This window comes from Sapajus apella, unplaced genomic scaffold, assembly GCF_009761245.1.
Source record: "Sapajus apella isolate SASKATOON/1434 unplaced genomic scaffold, GSC_monkey_1.0 scaffold52, whole genome shotgun sequence".
Taxonomy (NCBI): domain Eukaryota; kingdom Metazoa; phylum Chordata; class Mammalia; order Primates; family Cebidae; genus Sapajus; species Sapajus apella.
Window position 1 is genome coordinate 11,932,422 of NW_022436992.1, and position 23,429 is coordinate 11,955,850.

Genomic DNA, 23,429 nt, shown 5'->3' on the forward strand with positions numbered 1-23,429 from the left:
TTAGATGTACAAACCTCTGTTGGACAAAGCTGGTTTGGGATCCATAACTTCTATTCGATTTCTGGGAGATCAACAAAGAGTATTTCTTTCTAAAGACCTTTTGAAGCCTATACAGGTAAAACATAGAAACCATAGTAAACCATAGAAACAGAAATACGAACTCCTTTAACATGAGAAGTAAAGTACAGTTGAATCTTAAACAGTGTTGGTATTAAGGATGCTGACACCTTGCACAGTAAAACATATACGTATAACTTTGATTCCCTCCAAAGTTTACTAATAGCTTACTGTTGACCAGAAGCCTTCTTCATAAACAGTTGGTTAACATATATTTTGTATATGTATTACATATTGTATTCTTACAATAAAATAAGCTAGATAAAAGAAAATGTTATTAAAATCATAAGCAGAATATGTTTTCTATTCATTAAAAGGAAATAGATCATTATAAAGGTTTTTATCCTTCATGTTGAGTAGGCTGTCAGTCTTGCTATCTCAGGGGTGGCAGAAGTGGAAGAAAATCTGTGTTTTTTCATCAGTATAGTGGCCAATTGTATTGATGTTGATTGCTCTATTTTCAATACCTAACAGAAAAGAACCTGTTCCATCAGCAGTTAGGTGTTATGCATCATTCCTCAATGTTAGCTTTTGGATTAGTGCTGTCCATTTATGGTTGAAAGGACAAGAGTACCATAGTTGATGGTGTTTGTGTGTGGAAACAGTTAGGTGATATGAAAATAATATTTAAAAGTAGACTGTTACTTATATACATATATGTGCATGCATATATATACACTCGTGCATACATATATATAAGCAATCTTCATTATTTATAGATTTTATGTTTGTGAATTTACCTACTTGCTAAAATATGTTTGTAACCCCAAATTAATACTTGTGGTGGTTCATGGTCATTCACCAGTATGTGCAGAGCTGCAAACAATTTGAGTTGCATGATGCAGGTTCACAGCTCCCAGCTAAGGTCAAATAAGGTGATGTTCTGCCTTGTTTCACTTATGCTGTATAACAGGTGTGCTTTTTGCCATCTATTTAGTGCTGCATTTTTGTGCTTTTTTTTTTTTTTTTTTTTCATTTGGTAAGTTCACTGTTTAAAATAGCCCCCAAAAGCAGTGCAGAAGTGCTGTGATGTGTCGTAAGAACAAACAGAATACATATGTTAGATAAGATTCGTTCATCTTTGAGTTATAGTGCTTTTGGCTGTGAATTCAAGGTTAGTGCATAAGCAGTATATGTTAAATAAGATATCTTTCAACAGAAATACATAAAACAAGATTGTGTGTCAATTGCTTGATGAAAATGTGACCAGAGGATTGAAGGAACCTACGCCTGTTTTCCCCTAGGAGCAATGGTTCAGATTTTTGCAAGCTGCAAAAAACATTTTATTAGCAGATACTGCAAATGATGAGAATAGATTGTGCCATGTGCATGTGTGCGTTCACACACACACACACTGTTTGTAAAACTCCCATCTTTTTCCACATTTAGGCTCCTGGGTCTTGCCCATGTGATTATTTGTTATGAAAATATTGGAAGAGGAAGAGCACACAGATTAATTTACCTCCACAGATCACCACCCTCAGGATAATGTTTATATTATAGTATTCATCTTTTAGATAACATTCGTAAAGCTTAATAATCTTATTTACCCCCTTCTGTTTTGTGATTTCATACCTGACTTGTTTCTTTGGGGTATAGAACTATGAAACCTATTTGCTAAAAACAGTTTGGGATCTGTTGTTAACGAGGTGCAGAGCCTGTATTGGGAAACCCAAAGCACTGGCTTTCCCTCTACTTGAGTTGCATCCATACTTCCATCATCTGGAAAGTGAGTGAAAAAAGGGTTTATAACCTGAATCTTATGTTACAATGTTTAAGTAAATGGAACAGAGGAAGATGCTTTCACTTAGTTAATTTCAGACACAAATTACCTTCATATGTTAAGTACCCATCTTGATATTTTTCTTGCCTTAAAAGGAAGATGACTTGCTTGCAGAAATCAAGTAATATGCAGGGAGGTTGTGGATGTTTTGCTTTACTGAGTGATAAAAGGAATTTTTTTCTTAGTTTTGTTTACTGAATTTGCATCTTTCCTGTATTTAAGCTTTTCAGTTAAGGTAGAACTCTAGTTTTGTTTCTTGGGATTGAAAAAGAAACATCTAAATTATTAAGTTTATATTTGTTCTTAGGGAGTGGTGCTGTGAGCCATCAGTGTGAATGTTGTTATTAATACAATGTGAATATATAATTAACTGGGAAAACTGTAATTGGTGATGTTGACTTTTACAGATCATGAGTTTTCAAAGTTTAGTACTTCAGAGAATCATCTCGTATATATGGGTGATCACATCAGGCTGTACAAAATTCCACGTTGTGGGATGTGATTACCCCAGTAGGATACTTGCTCTAAATACACAGAGCACCGGAAAATCATTTGGCATGTGCAAAAGTTGGGACTGAAACTTAGAGTCTGTCTTTAGATTGAATTTCACTCAGTTATCTGTGGGTGAGAAAAAGATAAGGTATCTGGACAACTACCTCACACTTGTTGAGCTCTAAAACTCTTCTGGGCAGCCTAATATTTTTCTACTTTATCGAAGCCCTTTGCGGCTCTCTCCATTAATATGTACGTGTTCATCTTGTAGTAGGAATTGGGGAACACAATTAAATTTTTTGAAATTGCATAAGCAATGCATGCATGAGAGAAAAACAAAAACTAACCCATTCTGGTAATTAATGTTGGTCTCTCATGAAGACCCTAGGTTTGTCTAATGTTACTTGGCAAAAGAAATACATTTTTCCAGCACAGCTGCTCTCCATAACAGAATAGTTATCCTTCCCAGTGGGAAAAATGGATGAACCATTCTTGGTCACTGTCATTTCACAGTGGCAGAAAAGCATAAAGGCCTTATATTGGAAGGGCTTCTGTGTTTAGCACTTTTTTCTTTGCCCTGCTAGAATTCGGTTTGGCAGGTTATTCCTATTGACAGTTTCTGTATTACATTTATCATAACTGGGTGTGCACACAAAGCCAGAAGACTGTGGAGTAGTGCCAAGAATGGAGCTGCTGCCAAGAATTGAATGTTTCAGAACTGGCTTACTCTGAAGCCTTAGGCTATTCATTCACATTTTCTGGTCCCCCCACCTCCCTTTTTGTAAAAAAGAGTGCATTTGTAATGCGAGTCAGGTTAAATGCATCTGTGTGAAGTGAGTTATTTGTTAAAAATAGCAGTTTCTTCTCAGAAAGGGAGCCAAAGCTTGGTCAGCTTTAATGGGCCTTAGAAAGTAGGGTTTTGGCCTAGGTAACCAGGCTGGGTTCTGGTTCAGGATTTTCTCTAAAATTGCCATCCTGGGTGCATGCATGCTCATCCCCAGAGTGGCCACTGGGCACAGCCATGGGTTCACTATTGGGAACATGGAAAAAAAGAGCTGCCCATTATCAGTGGAGTTTGATGGAAAGAGATATGTGTACCTCTGGAGTTAATCTTTACGATGTGTCAGAAAGTTTGGAGAACATTGATTAAGGAAACATTTTTCTGATTGATGAATAAAGTAAACTCTCAGTTATGGTCATCTGCCCCTGCTAGGAGATTACACAGTGTATTATATAGCACATGCAGTTTGTTATATAAAAGAAAAAAAACAAACAGTAATTGCAGTGAATTGACCACATACATCTGTCTCTTGTGTGTCTTATCTATGTTTTTTGCTCCTTGGATTTAGATCCGTGATTTCCCCATCCCCAATATTTAGGATACAGAGTGTTTTTTGCTTGGATTGACCAGCTGTTTGTTTGCTTATTATTTTCCCAGAGCCAAAGGTAGTTGTATTTGAAATTATGCTTTGAGCCACTCTTAATATTTCTCATACTTCTAGCTTGGGATGACTTTACTTCAGTCTGCTTTATAGCTGTGATCATTTGATGGTTTAGGACATTTTGAGCCATTTGGAATTGGAATGGTTTGGGCTATTACGTGGTTTGTTAACTCTACTTTAACCTATTTGATTAACCAATTGAAATAGCCCATTGGAATTTAAATAGCTTTTCTTATTAACTGTTACTCTAATGATCTTTCACTTTTCAGGATGTAAACAATCTTCGACTTTCTCTTACGGATAATCAGATTGTCAGTAAAGAATTTCAAGCTTTGATTGTGAAGCATTTAGATGAAAGCCATCTTTTAAAAGGTACGTGCATTATCTAGTGGTGATAGTTCATGAGTTGACCAATAATTAGCTTGTGAGAAGCTAGGGTTTAGCCTCTCATTCATTTGCTGATTGAAATTTCTTTTTTTCTTTTTCTTTCTTTTTTTGAGACAGAGTCTCGCTCCCAGGCTGGAGTGCAGTGGCACTGTTTTGGCTTACTGCAACCCCTGCCTTCCAAGTAGCTGGGACTACAGGTGTGTACCACCACACACGGCTGAGTTTTGTATTTATGGTAGAGACAAGGTCTCACCATTTCGCCGTGTTGGTCAGGCTGGTCTCAAACTCCTGGCCATAAGTGATCTGCCTGCCAAGTGTGAGCCATCATGCCCAGCCATTTCTGACTTTTTTTTCTAAAATAAATTTTTAAGAATTTTAAAATTTAAAATTAATAAAATGTGTTTGATACTAAAATCTCTGAACTTTGGAAAGTTCATGGTTTAAAGGAAACTAAAAGTAAAGTAGGGCCAGGCACAGCTGCTCAAGCCTGTAATCCCAGCAATTTGGGAGGTCCAAGGTGGGAGGATTGCTTGAACCTAGGATAGGAGTTCAAGACCAGCCTGGGCAACACAGGGAGACGTCAATCTCTACAAAATACTTTTTAAAAAATTAGCCCGGTGTGGTGGCACATACCTGTAATCCTAGCTGCTCAGAAGGCTGAGGCGGGAGGATCACTTGAGCCCAGGAGGTCAAGGCTACAGTGAGCCCTGATTATCCTGTTACACCCTAGCCTGGGTGACAGAGCAACACCCTGTATAAAAACAAAAACAAAACAGTGAAGTGGGTATTTTTAAAGCTCAGCTATATTTTGATGTGGAATTTGATATATTTGGAATATCAGCCTTGTAAAATTGCTAAGGCATTAATTTGATAACGCCTTACCTTCCCATTTATGTTATTGAGTTTCTACAATCTTACTTTTTTTTTCTGTGTTTTAAAAATTATCAGACATAGCATTTCTGTGGGGGTTCCTGAATTTGATTCCTCTAAACCCACACAGGACAGTGAATGAGGTTTTGATGAATTGTCTAGTACTACTTTGGTCTGATCCAAAATAAAAAGTTTAAATTTTCTCCCAGCTTTTCTGAAATGTCATTCATCTTATGTTTATAGTGATTCTTTTAATGTTTACTTTTGCGTTTTTTAAAAAAAGACTTAGGAAAAGATTGTCCTGGATGATAGTGCTATTGGGAGATAATGCAAATTGCTCTAAGAATTTTTTTTTTTTTTTTAGGTGACAAAAACTTAGTTGGTTCAGAAGTAAAAATTTATAGCTTGGACCCTTCTACTCAGTGGTTTTCAGCAACTGTTGTAAATGGAAACCCAGCGTCAAAAACTCTTCAAGTCAACTGTGAGGAGGTAAAGACAACGATAACTCCTTGTAAGATAACTCAGCAGAGCATGATGACTGTACCAAGCATTTATGATTTTTTAGGCACTAAATATCTTTATTATTTTATAGGGTAGAAATAATTACAATTGTTTTAAGAAGAAATTATTCATAAACTCCTATTGTTATGTTAATTAGACAGATTTTCAATATATTCTTGAGCATTTTTTATGTTCCAGTATCTTTGTTTTATTTAAGATTCCAGCACTGAAAATTGTTGATCCATCACTGATTCATGTTGAAGTTGTACACGATAACCTTGTGACATGTGGTAAGATATGTTATTTATTAAAATCTTTTTTCTTCTATTTCGCTTTTCTCACAATAAGAGAGACGGGGAAGCCAACTTACCTATTTTTAAATATTTTAGGTAATTCTGCAAGAATTGGAGCTGTAAAACGCAAGTCTTCTGAGAGTAATGGGACCCTAGTTTCCAAACAAGCAAAATCTTGCTCTGAGGTAACCTTTATTCATCTTTGTCACTTGTATAAAGCTTTCCTTAACTCTAACATTGCATGGCTAGTGTTTTTTTTTTTTTTTTTTTAATTATTTATTTAATCATTTTTATTTTTTTAGAGATAGGCTTCAGGTTGGAGTGCAGTGGTGCAATCAGAGCTTACTGTAGCCTTGAGCTCCTGCCTCCAGAGTTGCTGGGACTCCAGGCATGTGCCATGCATGACACCTGGCTAATTTTTGTGGCTTTTTTAGAGACAGAGTCTTGCTATGTTGACCAGACTGGTCTTAAATTCCTGGGTTCAAGCGATCCTCTCGCCTCAGCTTCCCAAAGTGCTGAGATTACAGTCGTGAGTGAGCCCCCGGCTGCATGGCCAATTTTTTTGTGTTATGTAGCTGTCTGCTCTTCTTTGCTAGTTCCAGATCTTGGCCATAATTTCTACACTGAAGTAGATGGAGATAATATAAGTTTATGGTTTACTATTTTATGTTAAGTTTCATTTTTTGGTATTTGCTGGAGATTCTCAATAGATTTCACAATTACGCCATGTGGAAGTGTTCTTAAAGGTAAATTGAGTTGTGCATGTCAATGCCTGGCACGAAAAGAGGGAGGGAGCCTTAGCATTCTGAGTAGTTTGGGTATTGAAATGGGACCCTCACCTTCTTAATAATAAGAAATTTTGATTGGGCATTTATGATTGGGTAAACAAGTATACTAGTATTTCAAGGGAAGTGATTGGTTTGCCATTACTAATTTCCGTCCGGAAAAGTAGAGGCTTTTGTGAATACTGCTATGGGTTCAAGTACCAGATTTAATTCTTTTCTGAAATTGATACCATTTGGACCAAGACTGTTTCTCTTTTAGGTGAGTTAAATCATTAGGATCTGTTACAGTACAAATAACTTTTTCGCACCTTAGGAATCCGAATGCACTTGTCACATGGATTCCTGTGTTATAATTATCAAAAACACTTTTATGATGCTCTGCCTCGGGCTAGAGTTTAAAATTTAAATACTGACCAAACTAATGTTAAGATTGTTGTCAGCATTTGAAAGAGAACCTTGAGGTCTCAGGGAGCAAGGCCAGGAAAAATGGCATGGGGAGTGGGCCAGGGTCAATGAATAAATCTAGGTTTCTTGATTAAGGGCCGACTGGACTACAGCATCGACTAGAACCAAAGCTAGCACTGTGCACACCAACACTTGAGCCTATGTAGCTAGGATGGTTAATTGGCTTTTTTGAATCTTTTGCCTGTATATAGGCAACAGGAACTTTGATAATTTATCAAAAGCTTTGTAAACCAAAGTGTCTGAAGCCTCTGTCTTTCTTTGAATGGTAAATAGGCTTTGACCTCTTGAGGGGAGGCTCAGGTTGTTTATGAAAGAATGAAGAGGTAATTATGGAAATTAGGCTTACTGCCTTTCATTTTTGCCTTAAAGTTTACAAGGTAATTTAAAGTACATCCATTCAAGATACCACAATTACTGTATTAAGTACTCACTGTGTAGTGGATACTTGGTCCTGGAGCTTGAAAGGTATCTGGAGTTCCTGTCTCAGTGTCCATGGGACAGTGAGGAAGACAGACTTCCAAAGGGCTCCCACAAGTGCCAGGGGAATGCTCTGGGCAGGAGCTCTGCAGGTGCCTCAAGAAGCAGCTTGGGCAGAACCTCTCAGATAGGGAGGATGTGTCTTCTTTGCTGAAGGGCAAATGTTTCACTGTGGCTGGAGTACAGGAGGCATGGAAAAAGAGAAGCAGGGTCAGAGGTAGGAAGTTTTGGTTTTATGCTGCAGATGAAGAGGGAATGTCTGGGGTGTTCCCGGGTTTTCAGTTCAGGGATTGGTTGAGCTTTGTAGATGATGGATGAGGGAAGGAGATGAGAATAGAAAAAGGGAACTGATTGGGTTAGTTGTATTGCCCATCATAAACACAGGTGAGGTGAGGAAATAGCTAAGGGGATAGAGAGCTATTTAGGAGACAGCATTCATTGGATTTGGTGAAAGACTAGGTGTTAGGACTGAGAAAGCAAAGAAATGTAGCTAATGAAGCAGGTAGAACAAATGGAATGTCCCTCATAGAACATGACTGTTCTTGCTTAGGAAGCTCAAGTGACGTGGTCACTCAATTATTGATGATACTGTGTAGTCTCTCAGGATAGAAAGGGGCTGAGCTGGTGAGGAATAGGGGTCTCTGGTCTAGAAGGGAATGGGTCGTAAGCCTCTGGGTAAGTAATGTGGCCAGGACTACACACAGGATGTCAAGCTCAGAGATGATATTGTCAAATAATCCATAGTATTAGAAGCTGAGAGATAAACAGGATAAAGTAATAATTTCTTCATGTCAGATTTTAACATTAGAGAAATTGTTAGCAGTCTAGAGTTAGAAGTGGTAAATAGCAGTTCGGAAGAGTTGGTTGGGTGTTGCCTGTCATGGGGAATGTGTCAGTCAGTATAAATAGGAGTATGATGAAAAGGAGAGCTGAGCTACGAGATGTACTGAGGAAGAGGGGTCGGAAATAGGAATGGTGTATCCTGTTGGATAGTGGAGGGATCAATCTGGGGTGCAAGCAGAACCGAGGTCAGTGGGAACCTCCTGTGGGGGAAGGTACCAGTTCTTCAGAGTGTCGAGTGTGCCAGCGATGAGAAAGGCGATTGAACAAGTAAATTTATAACCTTCAAGGAGGTACTTGTAAAATGTGGGCATGTAGACATATGTGATCCCGTCTCCTTGACCCAAATTCTTACAGGGCAGGGAACATTATATTTTAATCTTTCTCAGCATATTGCTCATACTATGTGTGCCATTGAGCTGAATGTTGGGCACATAAGAAGCTATTAAAAAAATAAGCCTGCCCTGTAGCCTGGAGATAAGTTTCTTGCCTTCTACATCTAAAATGAGAAACTAAATTCAGTGTTTTAAAAATGTGTGTTGCAGCTCTTAAGCTCGATGCTAGTTGTGTCATTCTAAAGGAAGTTGAAGGTGGTAGATTTTTACCTAGGTTTTAGAAGTTTTTGAAAATATTTTTTTGATTACAAAGCTCGTCTCATTTTAAAATTTTTGGTTAACCTAGAAAAGTATAGTAAGGAATCATCACTTGTAATCATACTTCTCAGAGACTCTCTGTTTACATTTTGGAATACGTTCCTCCTATCTCTTTTTTCCCCCTGTATATATCACAGAGGCCTGGGTTTTTTTTTTGTTGTTGTTGTTAGTTTTTTAAAACTAAAAACAAGAGGTTACTCTTGTAACCTCCTCGATTCCCTTATAGTGTATTATAATTATTATTCCATATTGGCAAATACTTTCATTCTGAATGATTCTTGTAATCAGACAACTTTTGGAAATACTGGCCTGGCCTAGATTTTAAGAGGGTTGGAGAGATAAAGGGAGCAGAGGGGAAAGAAAGTTTTTGAAACGATGAGTGAAAGGTGAGTACAGTAACACACTCAGCACGATTCTCACTGTGTTTTCACATCCCAGATGCATTGGACTGGCACTTTTAGGGTGGTCTTTGGAAGACAGGCATTTTGGATTAGGTAGGCAAGACTCTTGACTGCTTTGATGAATGCTTTTGGTTAAGGTAAACCTGTTTGCCAGTGATATCTGGCCCCTTGAAGGTCTTCTCTGCCTAGCAGACTATTCCTCAGAGTTACGACGTTGCCTGGTTAATTGGGAAAGAGTCTGCTGAGGAGTGTGAGCCAGCAGTGTCCTTTTTAGAATACTATCATACACTCAATTATATTATCTCCGTCTGCTGGCAGGGGGAACTATTGCCATGACTGGTATAGAAGACCTTCAGGGAAAACTCTTCAGGTAAGAAGAAACTTTGACCCTTTGTTGAGTCAGAGGCCAGGGCAGAGGTGCACTCATGAACACGGGTTTGGGAATTGGAGTCCTGTTCCTGTTGAGCTAAACCTTAGGAAAGTTGTAGCGGGAAATATTTCAGTTTCTTTAAGGAAAAGCACGCTAAGTTATGCTACTTCACAGGGTGACAGAACTGAGAAAATTTTCACAGTGTTTTTCTGCTTTAAGACAGCTCATCTCTAAAATTGATTTTAGTGCCAGGCACAGCCCTATAAAATATGCTTCATAGAAAGACAGTGCTAGGAAGTGTTAGAGACTGAATTTCAAATCAAAGTCTAACACCAAAATCTAATACTCTTAATCACTGTGCTGTTGCTACTGCTCTCCAAATCTTTTCCTTCGTGTGGTGAATCACCCTTGTAAAAATAGCAGATTTCTTCTTTCTTTCCTCCTTCCCTCCTTCCTTCTGCTCCTCCATCCCTCCTTCCAACAAATATTTATTGCATATTTAGCGTATGCTAAACTGATCTACAACGGTGATCATCAGTTTCTATCACTTGAGGTAACTTATAAGAGTTATTGATTTATAGCTATTTAAAAATGTTATTTTCTAACAGCATTCACTCATTCATATGTTCATTCCACCAGTCTTATTTATTGAGCATCCACTGTATGTTTGGTTTTATGAAGTATAACAGAGTGGGCACAAGAGCAGGGTCTCTGCTCATAAAGAGTATGTGTCCCATTGTGAGGAGACTGAAAATAAATAAGTGAAAAGTACTTTCATAGTGTGATAAGTGCTATGAAAGGTGTAAACAGGAATATGATAAAGAGTAAGGGACAGCTTTTGGGATGCTACTTTAGAAAAGAGTAATCAAATTCTGAGAGGGAGACATTTTAACAGACTTGAAGGTGAAGAAATAGAACCAACCAGCCACTGAAAATGATGTAGCGAGAGAGATAACAAGTACAAGGCCCAGGCGAGAAAGGGCTTAGAACACTAGGAGATGAGAATGGAAGCCAGTGTAGTTGGAGTAAGTACTGTGAGCAAGGGGAGTAGTGAAAGAGATGGAGGGGAGGGGAAGAAGTGGGTAGGAGACTGGACCACATGGGATTCTTGTAGGCAGTGGACTGCTTGATCTTATTTGGTTTATGTTTTATAGAGATTGTTGTGTGGTAGAAGAGATTTTGGGTAGGATGCAGAGGATTCAACAAGAATGGAAGGAAGGTTGGTTAGGAGATGTGTAGCTTAGGGAAAAGATGGTAGTGGTGGCATGGAAAGAAATGGGTAGATTCAACACATATTTTGCAAATAGAGTCAAGATTTATTGGTTTATTGATTACATATGGGAAATTAGATTTTTTTTTTTTTAACTTGAGCAGCTTGATGGATCTTATATAGAGTAAAAATTTATACTTAGATTTATCATCCAAATTTCTTAAGTATGTTGCTCTTGGGAGAGTAACTTAAGGAAAGGTATTAGTGCATCAACTCTAAACACATTCAGAATAAGGGAGGTGATCAATGTGAGGAAACATAATTGGTAAAACTGAGCCTTGAATACGCATTTCGAAATGATTTGGCAATTAAACTTTGCGAGACTAATCTCAGATTACCAGAGAATTGTAAACTATTATAAAGAAAAGAACTTTATGAATAAACTAATTTCCTCATTTAAATGATTAGGAAGCTCAGAAAACACCCAAAACCAAACATAACACCTTCTGGAGAACATTAAGATAATATTTTACCAAAACTGAGTTGACTGAAATAGTATAATATATGATCAGATAATTTAGGGCCCAAAAATAGTTGAAACTATGCCAAAACTTTGCTAGTGATTAAATTCTTATTTTTCAGATATTTCTGTTTAGTCTTTTCAAGGCTGTCAGAGTAAATGTCTGAGAAAAAGATTCATGAGTAGAGATACATATAAATATATTCAAAACTGTGAGGTTTTAAAAACCTGCTGGCTAGGCACAGTGGCTCATGCCTGTAATCCAAGCACTTTGGGAGACCAAGACAGGTAGATCACTTGAGGCCAGGAGTTGGAGAGAAGCCTGCCTAACATAGCAAAATCGCATCCCTACTAAAAATACAAAAAATTTGCCGAGCATGGTGGCGCATGCCTGTAATCCCAGCTGCTCGGGAGGCTAAGGCATGATAATTGCTAGAACCCAGGAGGCAGAGGTTGCAGTGAACCGAGATGATGCCACTGCACTATAGCCTGAGTGACAGAGTGAGACTCTGTCTCAAAAACAAAAAACAAAACAACAAAAAAACTATTAATGAAAGTTGTACATCAGACTTTGGAAGTTAATAACTAGAAGATGAAACTTTGGAGATTCTTCGAGTTTAGATTTGGTGGTAAGGCAGGAGATTATTGTGAAAAGTATATGACTTAAAAATTTAAGCACATGCGAGAAACCTGGTGAAATGGGTGAATTGGTTTCACCTGTTTCAGCCATAGACTAGTTGTCTTGAGTTTATCTCCTTTCTTTTTTCATGGTGGGAGGTTTATTTTTGTGAATGGTATAAGCTGTTAAGAAGTGGATTCAATACTTAATTATTGTAAAGATAAAATTACCTGAAAAGGGAATGGGGACAGGTGTCCCAACTTTGCCCACAGGCCTGTTATAACTTGATATTTTTTGCAGCTTGAGATGACTTTTGTGACTTAATGAGCCACATAAGAGTAAGAAGTGTGTCCTCAACCTTTATTGCATTGCAAAGACATATCTTGGTACCAAGTAGGCATCACTGCCTTCAAGAGTCCTATGTGGTCTGGTCTTCTGCCAAACTATGCAGTAAGTGGGTGGTGGGCACTCAAGTCATGCCAAAGTGAATGCATGTGAAGCCGCCACCATTTAAAACTGTCAATTAAAAGTTCACCTCTGCATTGCATTATTAAAGTAATTCCACCTGACTGTTTTCCTGGCACAATGATTCAGAGGTCTGAAAAAGATAAGCTTGTGATCCTTCGTAGGAAGACATAACTTTTGTGAAAAGCTGGAATGATTTATTTACAGCCTTAAAGTCCTTCATTTTGTACTTCATCACTTGTTTTCCTTTCCTGTTTCTTTTTATTTGGCTACGGTACTGTGCTTGTTTAGTATCAAGCAAATGATCTTAAATTTGGTAGCATTTTATTATTTCCTAACTTGGAACTTCCTTTTAATATCTGTTGGTTTGATATCTTCTAGGCCTCTCCCAGTATGTGTCCTGTACAGTCTGTACCTACAACAGTTTTTAAGGAGATACTGCTTGGCTGTACTGCAGCAACTCCCCCGAGTAAGGACCCAAGACAGCAAAGTACTCCCCAGGCTGCCAACTCTCCACCTAACCTTGGAGCAAAAATTCCTCAAGGGTGAGTAGTGATTTGGTAAAGATGTTTAATTATAATAATGAAAAATGATTTTAGCAATGGCTCATTGTTTTTATCTCTGGTTGTCCAGGGAGGTTTTTCATTAGAGTTTCTGAAAGAAAAGATGGATAGATGCTTTTGGAGGTGAAAAATGTAGAAGGCACATGGAGCAACGTGGAAAATAGTATAGAAGTGAAAGGGGGCATGAGAAAAGAGACTATCTTGATGTGGTGAGAAGGATCAATTGAAATAGTACAGACATTTATAGAGCAGGTGTCTTCTTTCAAAGAAAAGAGAATAGACTGGTTGTAGATGGAAGACTGAGGTCAGTGGGAATGTGAAGAAGCAGTGAGGCATGGTTACAGTGAGAGATTCTTCTCAGCCTCGACATGAAGTTGACCCAAGTATAGTTGAGAAATGTGGCAGTAGAGAGGAGTCTAAGAGTAATAGAAATGAGAAAGCAATAGCTGTAGGTGGTACTGTTACTAACTTGTAGAGAAAGAAAATGAGTAGGAAATGTAAAGTTTAACCAGAAATTTAAAGTAGGTACAAGGTTGACAGAGCAGGTAGTTTTCAGAGAAAGATCTCTTTTGGGAAGTGGTAGTGGCCTGTGTAGGCAGGCATTTGATACAGACCTAAAAATACAGCTCAGAGAGACTATGGTATAGAAAAGTAGATTTGGAAGACTGCTGCAGAAAGGTAGGAGAGTGGTTGAGCACACTGGTTCACTGGGAAAAAATAGGCAGCCTGGGATAGAGCTTGGAGGATGGCCATGTGGCAGATAGGAGGAGGAGGAGTCTTCAAAATAGAAAGGGAGGGAACATTAGGAAGTTCAGTGATATCCAAGGAAAGATTTTTCATATGAGTCTTTAAATGAAAAATTCTTCTCTAGGGTGAAATTCTTTGTTAGAGGCAGGAACAAAAAGCTATAATAGGAAAAAAGGACTTTGTATTTTTTGGAGAAAGAACTCTAAGATGAATTTCCAAGAAACAAAAATTGTTCAAGGCTATTCCCGTTAAGATGTACAGGGAAAAAACCAAATAATTCTGTAAATAACCGTGTAATCAGTCAGCTATTCTATTTGCTATATATTCTGATCACTGAACAAACAAGAATGAAATTATTCCCCGTTATGGCTGCTTACATGTTCATAATAGAAAAGGGTTTTGTGCTGAAGCCAGTTTTTTGTTTTTGTTTTTTGAGGTTTTTTTCTTAGGATCTTACTCTGTTCCTAGGCTGGAGTACATTTGCAGTGGTGCAGTCAAAGCTTACTGGAGTCTTGAACTCCGGGGCTCAAGTGATCCTCTTGCCTCAGCCTCACAAGTAGCTGGGACTACAGGCACGTGCCACCACACCAGGCTAATTTTTACTTTTTTTGTAGAGATGGGGGCCTTGTTATTTTTCCCAGTCTGGTCTTGAACCCGTGGCCTCAAGCAGTCCTCTCATCTTGCCCTCCCAGAATCCTGGGACTATAGGCATGAGCCATTGGACCTGGCCCATTGTTAGTTTTTAATTATATTTTGTGTGAATATCTTTGAAGGGATTTCTAACATTTCTAATATACATACATATTTTAGAATTTTTATCTTAACACATTGACTCTTACTAGAGATTCAATTTCTGTCTCTTGGCAGGTAGCAAGAATCCTAGTTTTATCTTTGAAATTCAAACATAATCTTCATTATAGAAGAAAGAGTTAGCAGAGGTTTCTCTGAAATTTACAGAAAAAAAAAAAAAGAAGAAAGAAGCTTTCAGAATTGCCTCTAAATTTGATTTTTAGTTTTGACACTTATAAACCACAGAGCTGCTTACCTGCTGAGTATATTCTTTGGTTTCATACAATATTTTGTTTTGAGGGAGAGCTAAGGTTCATTGTGCTGTGAGAAGTACAACTAACTTAAGATTTATGAGAACATGCAGACAGAATTTAGGGTTTTATTTTTCTGAGTGTTTATGATATTTTTGCAGAACCACTGACTGATGACTTTTAACTCCAGCTCACAGAAACCTATCCTAAATTCTGTAACATATAAGAAATTTTCATTTTTCTTTCATGCCGGTTACCCTAGGGAACTAAACAGTTTGTTTTGGGAGGATTATGGAGAGATAGAAAGAGGCCTGGATGCTAGCTTTCTATATTATCTTTTTCAGATGTCATAAGCAGAGTTTACCAGAGGAGATTTCTTCCTGTCTAAATACAAAGTCTGAAGTTCTGAGAACAAAACCAGATGTCTGCAAAGCAGGGTTGTTCTCAAAGTCTTCTCAGATTGGAACTGGAGACTTGAAAATTCTGAGTGAGCCAAAAGGTAGCTGCACCCAGCCTAAAACAAACACTGATCAGGAAAACAGATTGGAATCTGTTCCACAACCATTGACTGGCCTTCCTAAGGAATGCTTACCTACAAAGACTTCTTCTAAGGCAGAATTGGACATAGCCAATACTCCTGAACTGCAGAAGCACCTAGAACATGCACCTTCCACGTCGGATGTTTCAAATACACCAGAAGTGAAAGCAGATGTCAATAGTGATAGCCCTAATAATTGTTTAGGAAAAAAGGTAGAACCTTCAGCTTTAGCTTGCCGATCACAGAATTTAAAGGAATCTTCAGTGAAAGTAGATAATGAAAGCTGTTGTACAAGAAGCAACAATAAAATCCAGAATGGTGAGTGTTTCTCAATATCTTTATTGGTGGAAGGTAAGAAATGGTGTATATATACACACACACACACACACATCTGTTTCTTGTCCTATGAGAAACTATGTGAAAATGACTTTGTAGAAACAGTTTATACAATCAGAAAAGTTTAAAGAAGAAGATATAATTCCTAAATCTTAGCAATGATTACTGTTAATACGTATTTTGGTGTACCTGGTTTCATATATATAGAAATACAGATAAACTATATTACACAAATGGGTTCATTCCAACAGTTTTACCCTGTGAATTAGTGTAGGTGTCTATTAGTATTTTAAAGCAAGGATTCCATTGTATGCACTTACCATATGATTTAACTGGTTCCTATTAGGTGGGTAATTAGGTGGTTCCCAATTTTTAGGTTAAGAAAATTTTGAAACAAAATCTAAAGCAATCTGGTGATTATTTCAGCTTGTCACTGATCTTTCTGTAACATCCAAATTGGAGTGGAAGAGGTGACCTCTGTCAGATCTATGACAGGTAGTTAAGATATGAAATTTTAGAAAAGATGCAGAATCGTATCATTTCTGGAAAAGGGACTTGGATTAAAGATGTTAAGGATAGGACTGAAACACCAGGAAGAGTGTCTTTGCTTACGGGGAGGTCCAGCTGCACCCACAATTTAAAACTGAATTACTCTTTCTATAGGGAAAATGGTACATTGTACTTGATGCCGTTTACACGAAGTTTGAGGATGCATTTTCATGGTGGTAGTTATCAGAAGCTCTGTTACTAGAATTAGAAGAACAAAATGGTTTCAGCATGTCATAAAGTTTAGCGCTGTTAGAATTTAAAGATGCCATTTGATCACTGTTAGCTATGTGGGAAATTGGTATGGATTTTGTTAATGTTTTAGGTTGGGCATAGTAACTAACAACTGTAATCCCAACACTATGGGAGGCCACTGTGAAAGGATTGCTTCAGACCAGAAGTTTGAGACCAGCCTGGGCAGCATAGTGAGACCCGATCTCCACAAAATTTTTTTTTAGAAAATCAGCCAGGCATGGTGGTACACACCTGTATTCCTAGCTACTAGGGAAGCTGAGGCAGGAGGGTTGTTTGAGCACAAGAGTTGGAGGCTGCAGTAAGTTATGATTGTACCACTGTACTCCATCCTGGGCAACAGAGCGAGACCTTGTCTCAAAAAACAAAACCAACCTATTTATTCGGATCAGTAAAAATGAATATATCTACACTACCTTTTTAACTTCAGGCCCCTTTGAAATTAGAGAGCAAGATGGCTGGATTTGACTTTCGAATCTTTTTAGTATAGCATTGGAAGAATAGAAAGAACTTTCTTTGCCTAGCGATACTTCTTACCTAGCTTCTTCATTGAGGTTTAAGTTAACATAGCTGTTAATTTGCATAAAACTAATTGCATAAGATTACCCTCTTCTCAGAAATTATGTAACTCCCAAAAGAAAGTACATATTCATAACCATATCCTTGTTCTATTTCTTTATTCTTTTTGAATCATCAGCTCTCACACTCAGCTAGTTTTTGAAGCAAATTATTTTAATATTATGTGAAGAAACAGTAAAGATTCTAGTGCAGTAAGCAGATGATAGATACACAAGTGAGTTATGGAATCCAGCTTTATCTCATTTAATATATTATGCAGCTTTCCCCCATCTAATGAATTTTAAAAGAAGTGAAAAACCTACTTACTTCTGGACTAGCTTATCCTGCTATCTACTGTGACTTTTGGTTGAGGCGTGAGAGTGTGATCAGAAGCCTACCAGGACGTCTGAGCTGATCTACTAACTAATACTGCATGTTGGTATAGAAGGCTTGGAGAACTTTTCTGCTCCTTGGTTCCACTTTCAGTCTAGAAAACAAAAGCAAAATGGAGTCAAACAGCTGCCTTTTTTTTTTTCCTGTTCAGATCAATATGTGGCTTCTCAGAAGTTGGATTGCATTTTTCTCTTGACTTGGCTTTGAATTCAGAGAATCACTGATGTTAGTACCTGTTGCTGTCGTCAGCAAAGAGTTAGATTTAGACAGTTCAACTATCTTATTTCTAGGTATTTTCTCTCTCTCTTTTTTTTTTTTTTTTTTTTTTGAGACAAAGTCTCGCTCTTATTGCCCAGGCTGGAGTGCAATGGCGCAATCTTGGCTCACCGTAACCTCTGCCTCCCCGGCTCAAGCGATTATCCTGCCTCAGCATCTCGAGTAACTAGGATTACAGGCATGCGCCACCACGCCCAGCTAATTTTGTATTTTTAGTGGAGATGGGGTTTCTCCGTGTTGGTTAGGCTGGTCTGGAACTCCCGACCTCAGGTGATCTGCCCACCTTGGCCTCCCAAAGTGCTGGGATTACAGGTGTGAGCCACTGTCCGGCTGATATTTTCTCTTATGAGCCAGGATAGAACAGATAAGATAACCTTCTTGCCTGTAATCTGTAGAAGCCTTGCCCAACTCAAAGGATGATGTCTTTCAGTATCTGAGTAATTAAAATTCTATCCTTAAACTACTACCCTCTTTATGTTCTCTTCTTTCTTGTTTTACCTTCTCTTTCACTAAAACTGAATAAGAGTGTTTAAGGGATCAAGGACTGACAGCATCATGTAGCAATTTACATTGTGCTCTAGTCCTGCTTTAAAAGAGAGGTAAGATTAGATCACCTCTAAGGTAATTATTGAAGGTGTTTATTTATTTAATAAAACCTTCTTTCTTTTGGGATCTTCGGTTTTCTCCAAGACTGGCCTCTCCCACCCATCTCTCAACTAGTTCCCCAGAAGCTGTTTGTTTTTGACTTTTGTTTGCCGAAAAACCTACTTCTCTCTTCTCCTTTTCCCTCGACCCTAAGAAAAGTTCTTTTCTATTTCTATGAAATATTCCTTAAGGCTCTTAAATGGATTCCTTTCTTTGTTATTTGCTCTGACACAGTGATTGCTCTACATTTTCTTTAGAAACCATGTTAACATTTCAATTTCTCCTGCCCATTACAAGTTAAAACATAACATCTGCATTTGCTTAGAATTATACTTCTGTCTTTAGCTGGTGCTCTTAATCCTGAGTGGACCACATATGTGAAAGAAATGGAAGACATGTCAAGAATCACGTGACAGGCATTTGGGCTGTGTAGGGAAAGCAACTTGTTTATCGTTATTTTTGGAATGGTTACCTTTTGCATTGTACTTTTAAAAACACACCTTAAATCAGTCTTTTTTGAATTTGGAAAGTGACAGAACAGACGTCCACTAAGGCCTCTGCGGAGGTGAACCTCAAGAGAGTTTAAATTAAATATCTGATTTGAAAACATCCTAAAATATTTGTCTTATATAGGGTTGTGAATAGAAGTATACATCAACGTTGAATTGTGTCTGGCTGTTTAATTTGGGGTTTTCTGTTGCCAAATGTATTCAACAAATGAGATTTGTTTTTATAAAGAGAGTAAAACTCATCATTCTGATGGTAGTCTTCTGTTGATGCATTTTTAGAAATTACAGTTGAACCAGGAATGGAGAAGGGGAGTTCTTTTTATGGGAATATTGGCTTTTTGAATAGAATTCAGTTACATATGAATGTGATGTTCAAAAATTTGATGTTCTGTCTCCTTAATCTTTTATTTTCCTAGCCCCATCCAGGAAGTCAGTTTTGACAGACCCAGCTAAACTCAAAAAGCTGCAGCAGAGTGGCGAGGCCTTCGTACAAGATGATTCTTGTGTTAACATTGTGGCACAGCTGCCTAAGTGCCGAGAGTGTCGCTTGGACAGTCTCCGCAAGGATAAGGAGCAACAGAAGGACTCACCTGTGTTTTGCCGCTTCTTTCACTTCAGGAGGTGAGGCATTTTGGTAGAAGTTCAGATAATCTGGGCATACTTTTTATTCTAGATCATCTAGCATACTTTTGTTACTCTTGTCAACAGTAAATCTAGAACTAAAAAGGTGGTAGATGTTGCATTTATAATCTCTAGGTTGGAGAATCTAGGTTTTTTTTAATTTGCTGAGCAAATTGCTGACTCATTTATTATTTATTAATTGCCATTAAGAATCATCACTGTTAGAACTTCAATTAGAAACAATAAATAGCATCAGGCAGAAGATTCCTTAATAACTAAACTCAGAATTTCCAGTATCATGGAGCATGCTATATAACAAATTGTCAAATACTTAGTGGCTTAAAACAATACAGAATTGTTTTCCCACAGCTCCTGTCGGTCAGGAGACTGGGCATGGCTTGGCTAGATTCTCTGCTTCAGGGTGTCTCTAGGCTGACATCAAAGTGTAAACAGGTTCCCTTCTCATGTGGGGGCTCTAGTGAAGAAGAAGCTTCTTTCAGGTTCATTCATGTTAGTGCCAAAATTTATTTCATTACAGCTGTAGGACTTGAGCTTCAATTTTTGCTATTGGTTGGAAGCAATTCTCAGCTCCAAGAGGCTTTCCAAGTTGTCCAACATCTGATTTTCTTCATAGATAGTTACACAGTGGCAGCTGGATTCTTCAAAAACAGCTGGAGAGTGAGATCTAGTTAGTTAGCTAGCAAGACAGAGTCCTGTATAATATAACATAATTATGGGAATGACATCTCAACACTGTTATAGTCTACCAGTTAGAAATAAGTCAAGGGTCTCACCCACACTCAAGGGACAGCCATTACACAAAGACATGAACTCCAGGAGATGAGGATGATGGTGGCCATCTTAGACTTAGTCCTCTTCCACATTCTACGGTATTTTCTTAACATGGACATTAGAAATTGCTATTTATTTGATCTCTATTTTTCTTAGACAAGAGAAACGCTTTTCCAAAAAGAAAACTGACTTGAGTGGAAGCTCGAGCTACGTATTATAAATTTAATTTTAACCAACAGCTTAGTTTCCCAGGGAAATTTTATCTATCTACCTACTTACCTACCTACCTATCAGTCATTTTTTTTTTCTATACTTAATCTCATACTTATTCTTTGAGAATGATTTTGAATCTTTCTTCTACTAGGCCATAGTCAAATTTCATAAAAATTTTCTTGACTATCCTTGTTTATAGGAATCTTTATTTCCTCTTAAAGTCAGATATATGTGACTTTGAGCTCTAACTCTTAGCACTTACTGTATTTTATCACCTAGAGCAGATATTTTAACCTCTCATAATTTCAACTTCCTTGTTGGTAAAGTGAGAATAGCACTATTTGCTCCACCTGCTTCTTGATAAATTTAAATGTAATTTTACAGAAAAATAACCTGGCCCACAGAGCATCCTATTTAAATGCTATTTTCTTTTTTTTTGTGTATATATATTTTATTGCACTTTAGGTTCTGGGGTCCATGTGCAGAACATGCAGGATTGTTGCATAGGTACCTACATGGCAATGTGGTTTGCTGCCTCCATTCTCCCGTCACCTATATGTGGCATTTCTCCCCATGTTATCCCTCCCCAACCCCCTACCTCCCAGTATCCCTCCCCTATTCACCCCCAACAGACCTCAGTGTGTGATGCTCCCTTCCCTGTGTCCATGTGTTCTCATTGTTCAATACCCACGAATGAGTGAGAACATGTAGTGTTTGATTTTCTGTTCTTGTGTCAGTTTGTTGAGAATGATGGTTTCCAGATTCATCCATGTCCCTACAAAGGACATGAACTTACCGTTTTTATGGCTGCATAGTATTCTGTGGTGTATATGTGCCACATTTTCCTGTCCAGTCTATCATCGATGGGCTTTTGGGTTGGTTCCAGGTCTTTGCCATTGTAAACAGTGCCTCATTGAACATACATGTGCATGTGTCTTTATAACAGAACAATTTTTAATCCTTTGGATGTATACCCAGTAATGGGATTGCTGGGTCAAATGGAATTTCTATTTCTAGGTCCTTGAGGAACTGCCACACTGTCTTCTACAATGGTTGAACTAATTTACATTCCCACAGTAAAAGTGGAACAGTGTAAAAGTGTTCCTATTTCTCCACATCCTCTCCAGCATCTGTTGTCTCCAGATTTTTAATGATCGCCATTCTAACTGGTGTGAGATGGTATCTCAATTTTGCATTTCTCTAATGACCAGTGATGATGAGCAATTTTTCATGTGTTTGTTGGCCTCATCATATATGTCTTCTTTTGAAAAGTGTCTGTTCATATCCTTTGCCCACTTTGAATGGGTTTTTTTCTTGTAAATCTGTTTTAGTTCTTTGTAGATTCTGGATATTAACCCTTTGTCAGATGGGTAGATTGCAAAAATTCTTTCCCATTCTGTTGGTTGCTGGTTCACTCTTATGATTGTTTCTTTTGCTGTACAGAAGCTCTGGAGTTTAATTAGATCCCATTTGTCTATTTTGGCTTTTGTTGCCAATGCTTTTGGTGTTTTAGTCATGAAGTCCTTGCATATGCCTATGTCCTGAATGGTTTTGCCTAGGTTTTCTTCTAGGGTTTTTATGGCGTTAGGTCTTATGTTTAAGTCTTTAATCCATCTGGAGTAAACTTTAGTGTAAGTTGTCAGGAAGGAATCCAGTTTATGCTTTCTGCACATGGCTAGCCTGTTTTCCCAACACCATTTATTAAACAGGGAATCCTTTCCCCATTGCTTGCTTTTGTCAGGTTTGTCAAAGATCAGATGGTTGTAGATGTGTGGTGTTGCCTCTGAGGCCTCTGTTATGTTCCATTGGTCTGTATCTCTGTTTTGGTACCAGTACCATGCTGTTTTGATTACTGTAGCCTTGTAGTATAGTTTGAAGTCAGGTAGCGTGATGCCTCCAGCTTTGTTCTTTTTGCTTAGAATTGTCTTGGCTATGCTCTCTTTTGGTTCCATATGAAGTTTAAGGTGGTTTTTTTCCAGTTCTGTGAAGAGGGTCATAGGTAGCTTGATGGGGATAGCATTGAATCTATAAATTACTTTGGGCAGTATGGCCGTTTTCACGGTATTGATTCTTCCTGACCATGAGCATGGAATGTTTTTCCATCTGTTTGTGTCCTCTCTTATTTCCTTGAGCAGTGGTTTGTAGTTCTCCTTGAAGAGGTCCTTTACATCTTTTATTAGTTGTATTCCTAGGTATTTTATTCTCTGTGTAGCAATTGTGAATGGCAGTTCATTCTTGATTTGGTGCTCTTTAAGTCTGTTATTGGTTTATAGGAATGCTTGTGGTTTCTGCACACTGATTTTGTATCCTGAGACTTTGCTGAAGTTGCTTATCAGTTTAAGGAGATTTTGGGCTGAGACAATGGGGTCTTCTAAATATACAGCCATGTTATCTGCAAATGGAGACAATTTGACTTCCTCCTTTCCTAATTGAATACTCTTTATTTCTTTTCCTTGCCTGATTGCTCTGGCTAGAACTTCCAATACTATATGGAATAGGAGTGGTGAGAGAGGGCATCCTTGTCTAGTGCCAGTTTTCAAAGGAATGCCTCCAGTTTTTGCCCAATCAGTATGATATTGGCTGTGGGTTTGTTGTAAATAGCTTTTATTATTTTGAGATACATACTGTCGATACCTAGTTTATTGACAGTTTTTAGCATAAAGGGCTGTTGAATTTTGTTGAAAGCCTTCTCTGCATCTATTGAGATAAT

General features: G+C 38.0%; 1 protein-coding gene across 2 annotated transcripts in view; it reads left to right on the forward strand.

Annotated features, from left to right (window-relative positions):
• KDM3A (lysine demethylase 3A) overlaps positions 1 to 23,429 on the forward strand; it is a 59,526-nt gene that overhangs the window by 9,862 nt on the left and 26,235 nt on the right. For both annotated transcript variants that reach the window (XM_032243602.1, XM_032243601.1), the window contains exons 4-11: positions 5 to 115; positions 4,104 to 4,206; positions 5,456 to 5,580; positions 5,810 to 5,882; positions 5,982 to 6,070; positions 13,072 to 13,235; positions 15,385 to 15,896; positions 19,510 to 19,714. In XM_032243602.1, the coding sequence (XP_032099493.1) occupies positions 5 to 115; positions 4,104 to 4,206; positions 5,456 to 5,580; positions 5,810 to 5,882; positions 5,982 to 6,070; positions 13,072 to 13,235; positions 15,385 to 15,896; positions 19,510 to 19,714 (1,382 nt within the window). The remainder of the gene's footprint in view (positions 1 to 4; positions 116 to 4,103; positions 4,207 to 5,455; positions 5,581 to 5,809; positions 5,883 to 5,981; positions 6,071 to 13,071; positions 13,236 to 15,384; positions 15,897 to 19,509; positions 19,715 to 23,429) is intronic.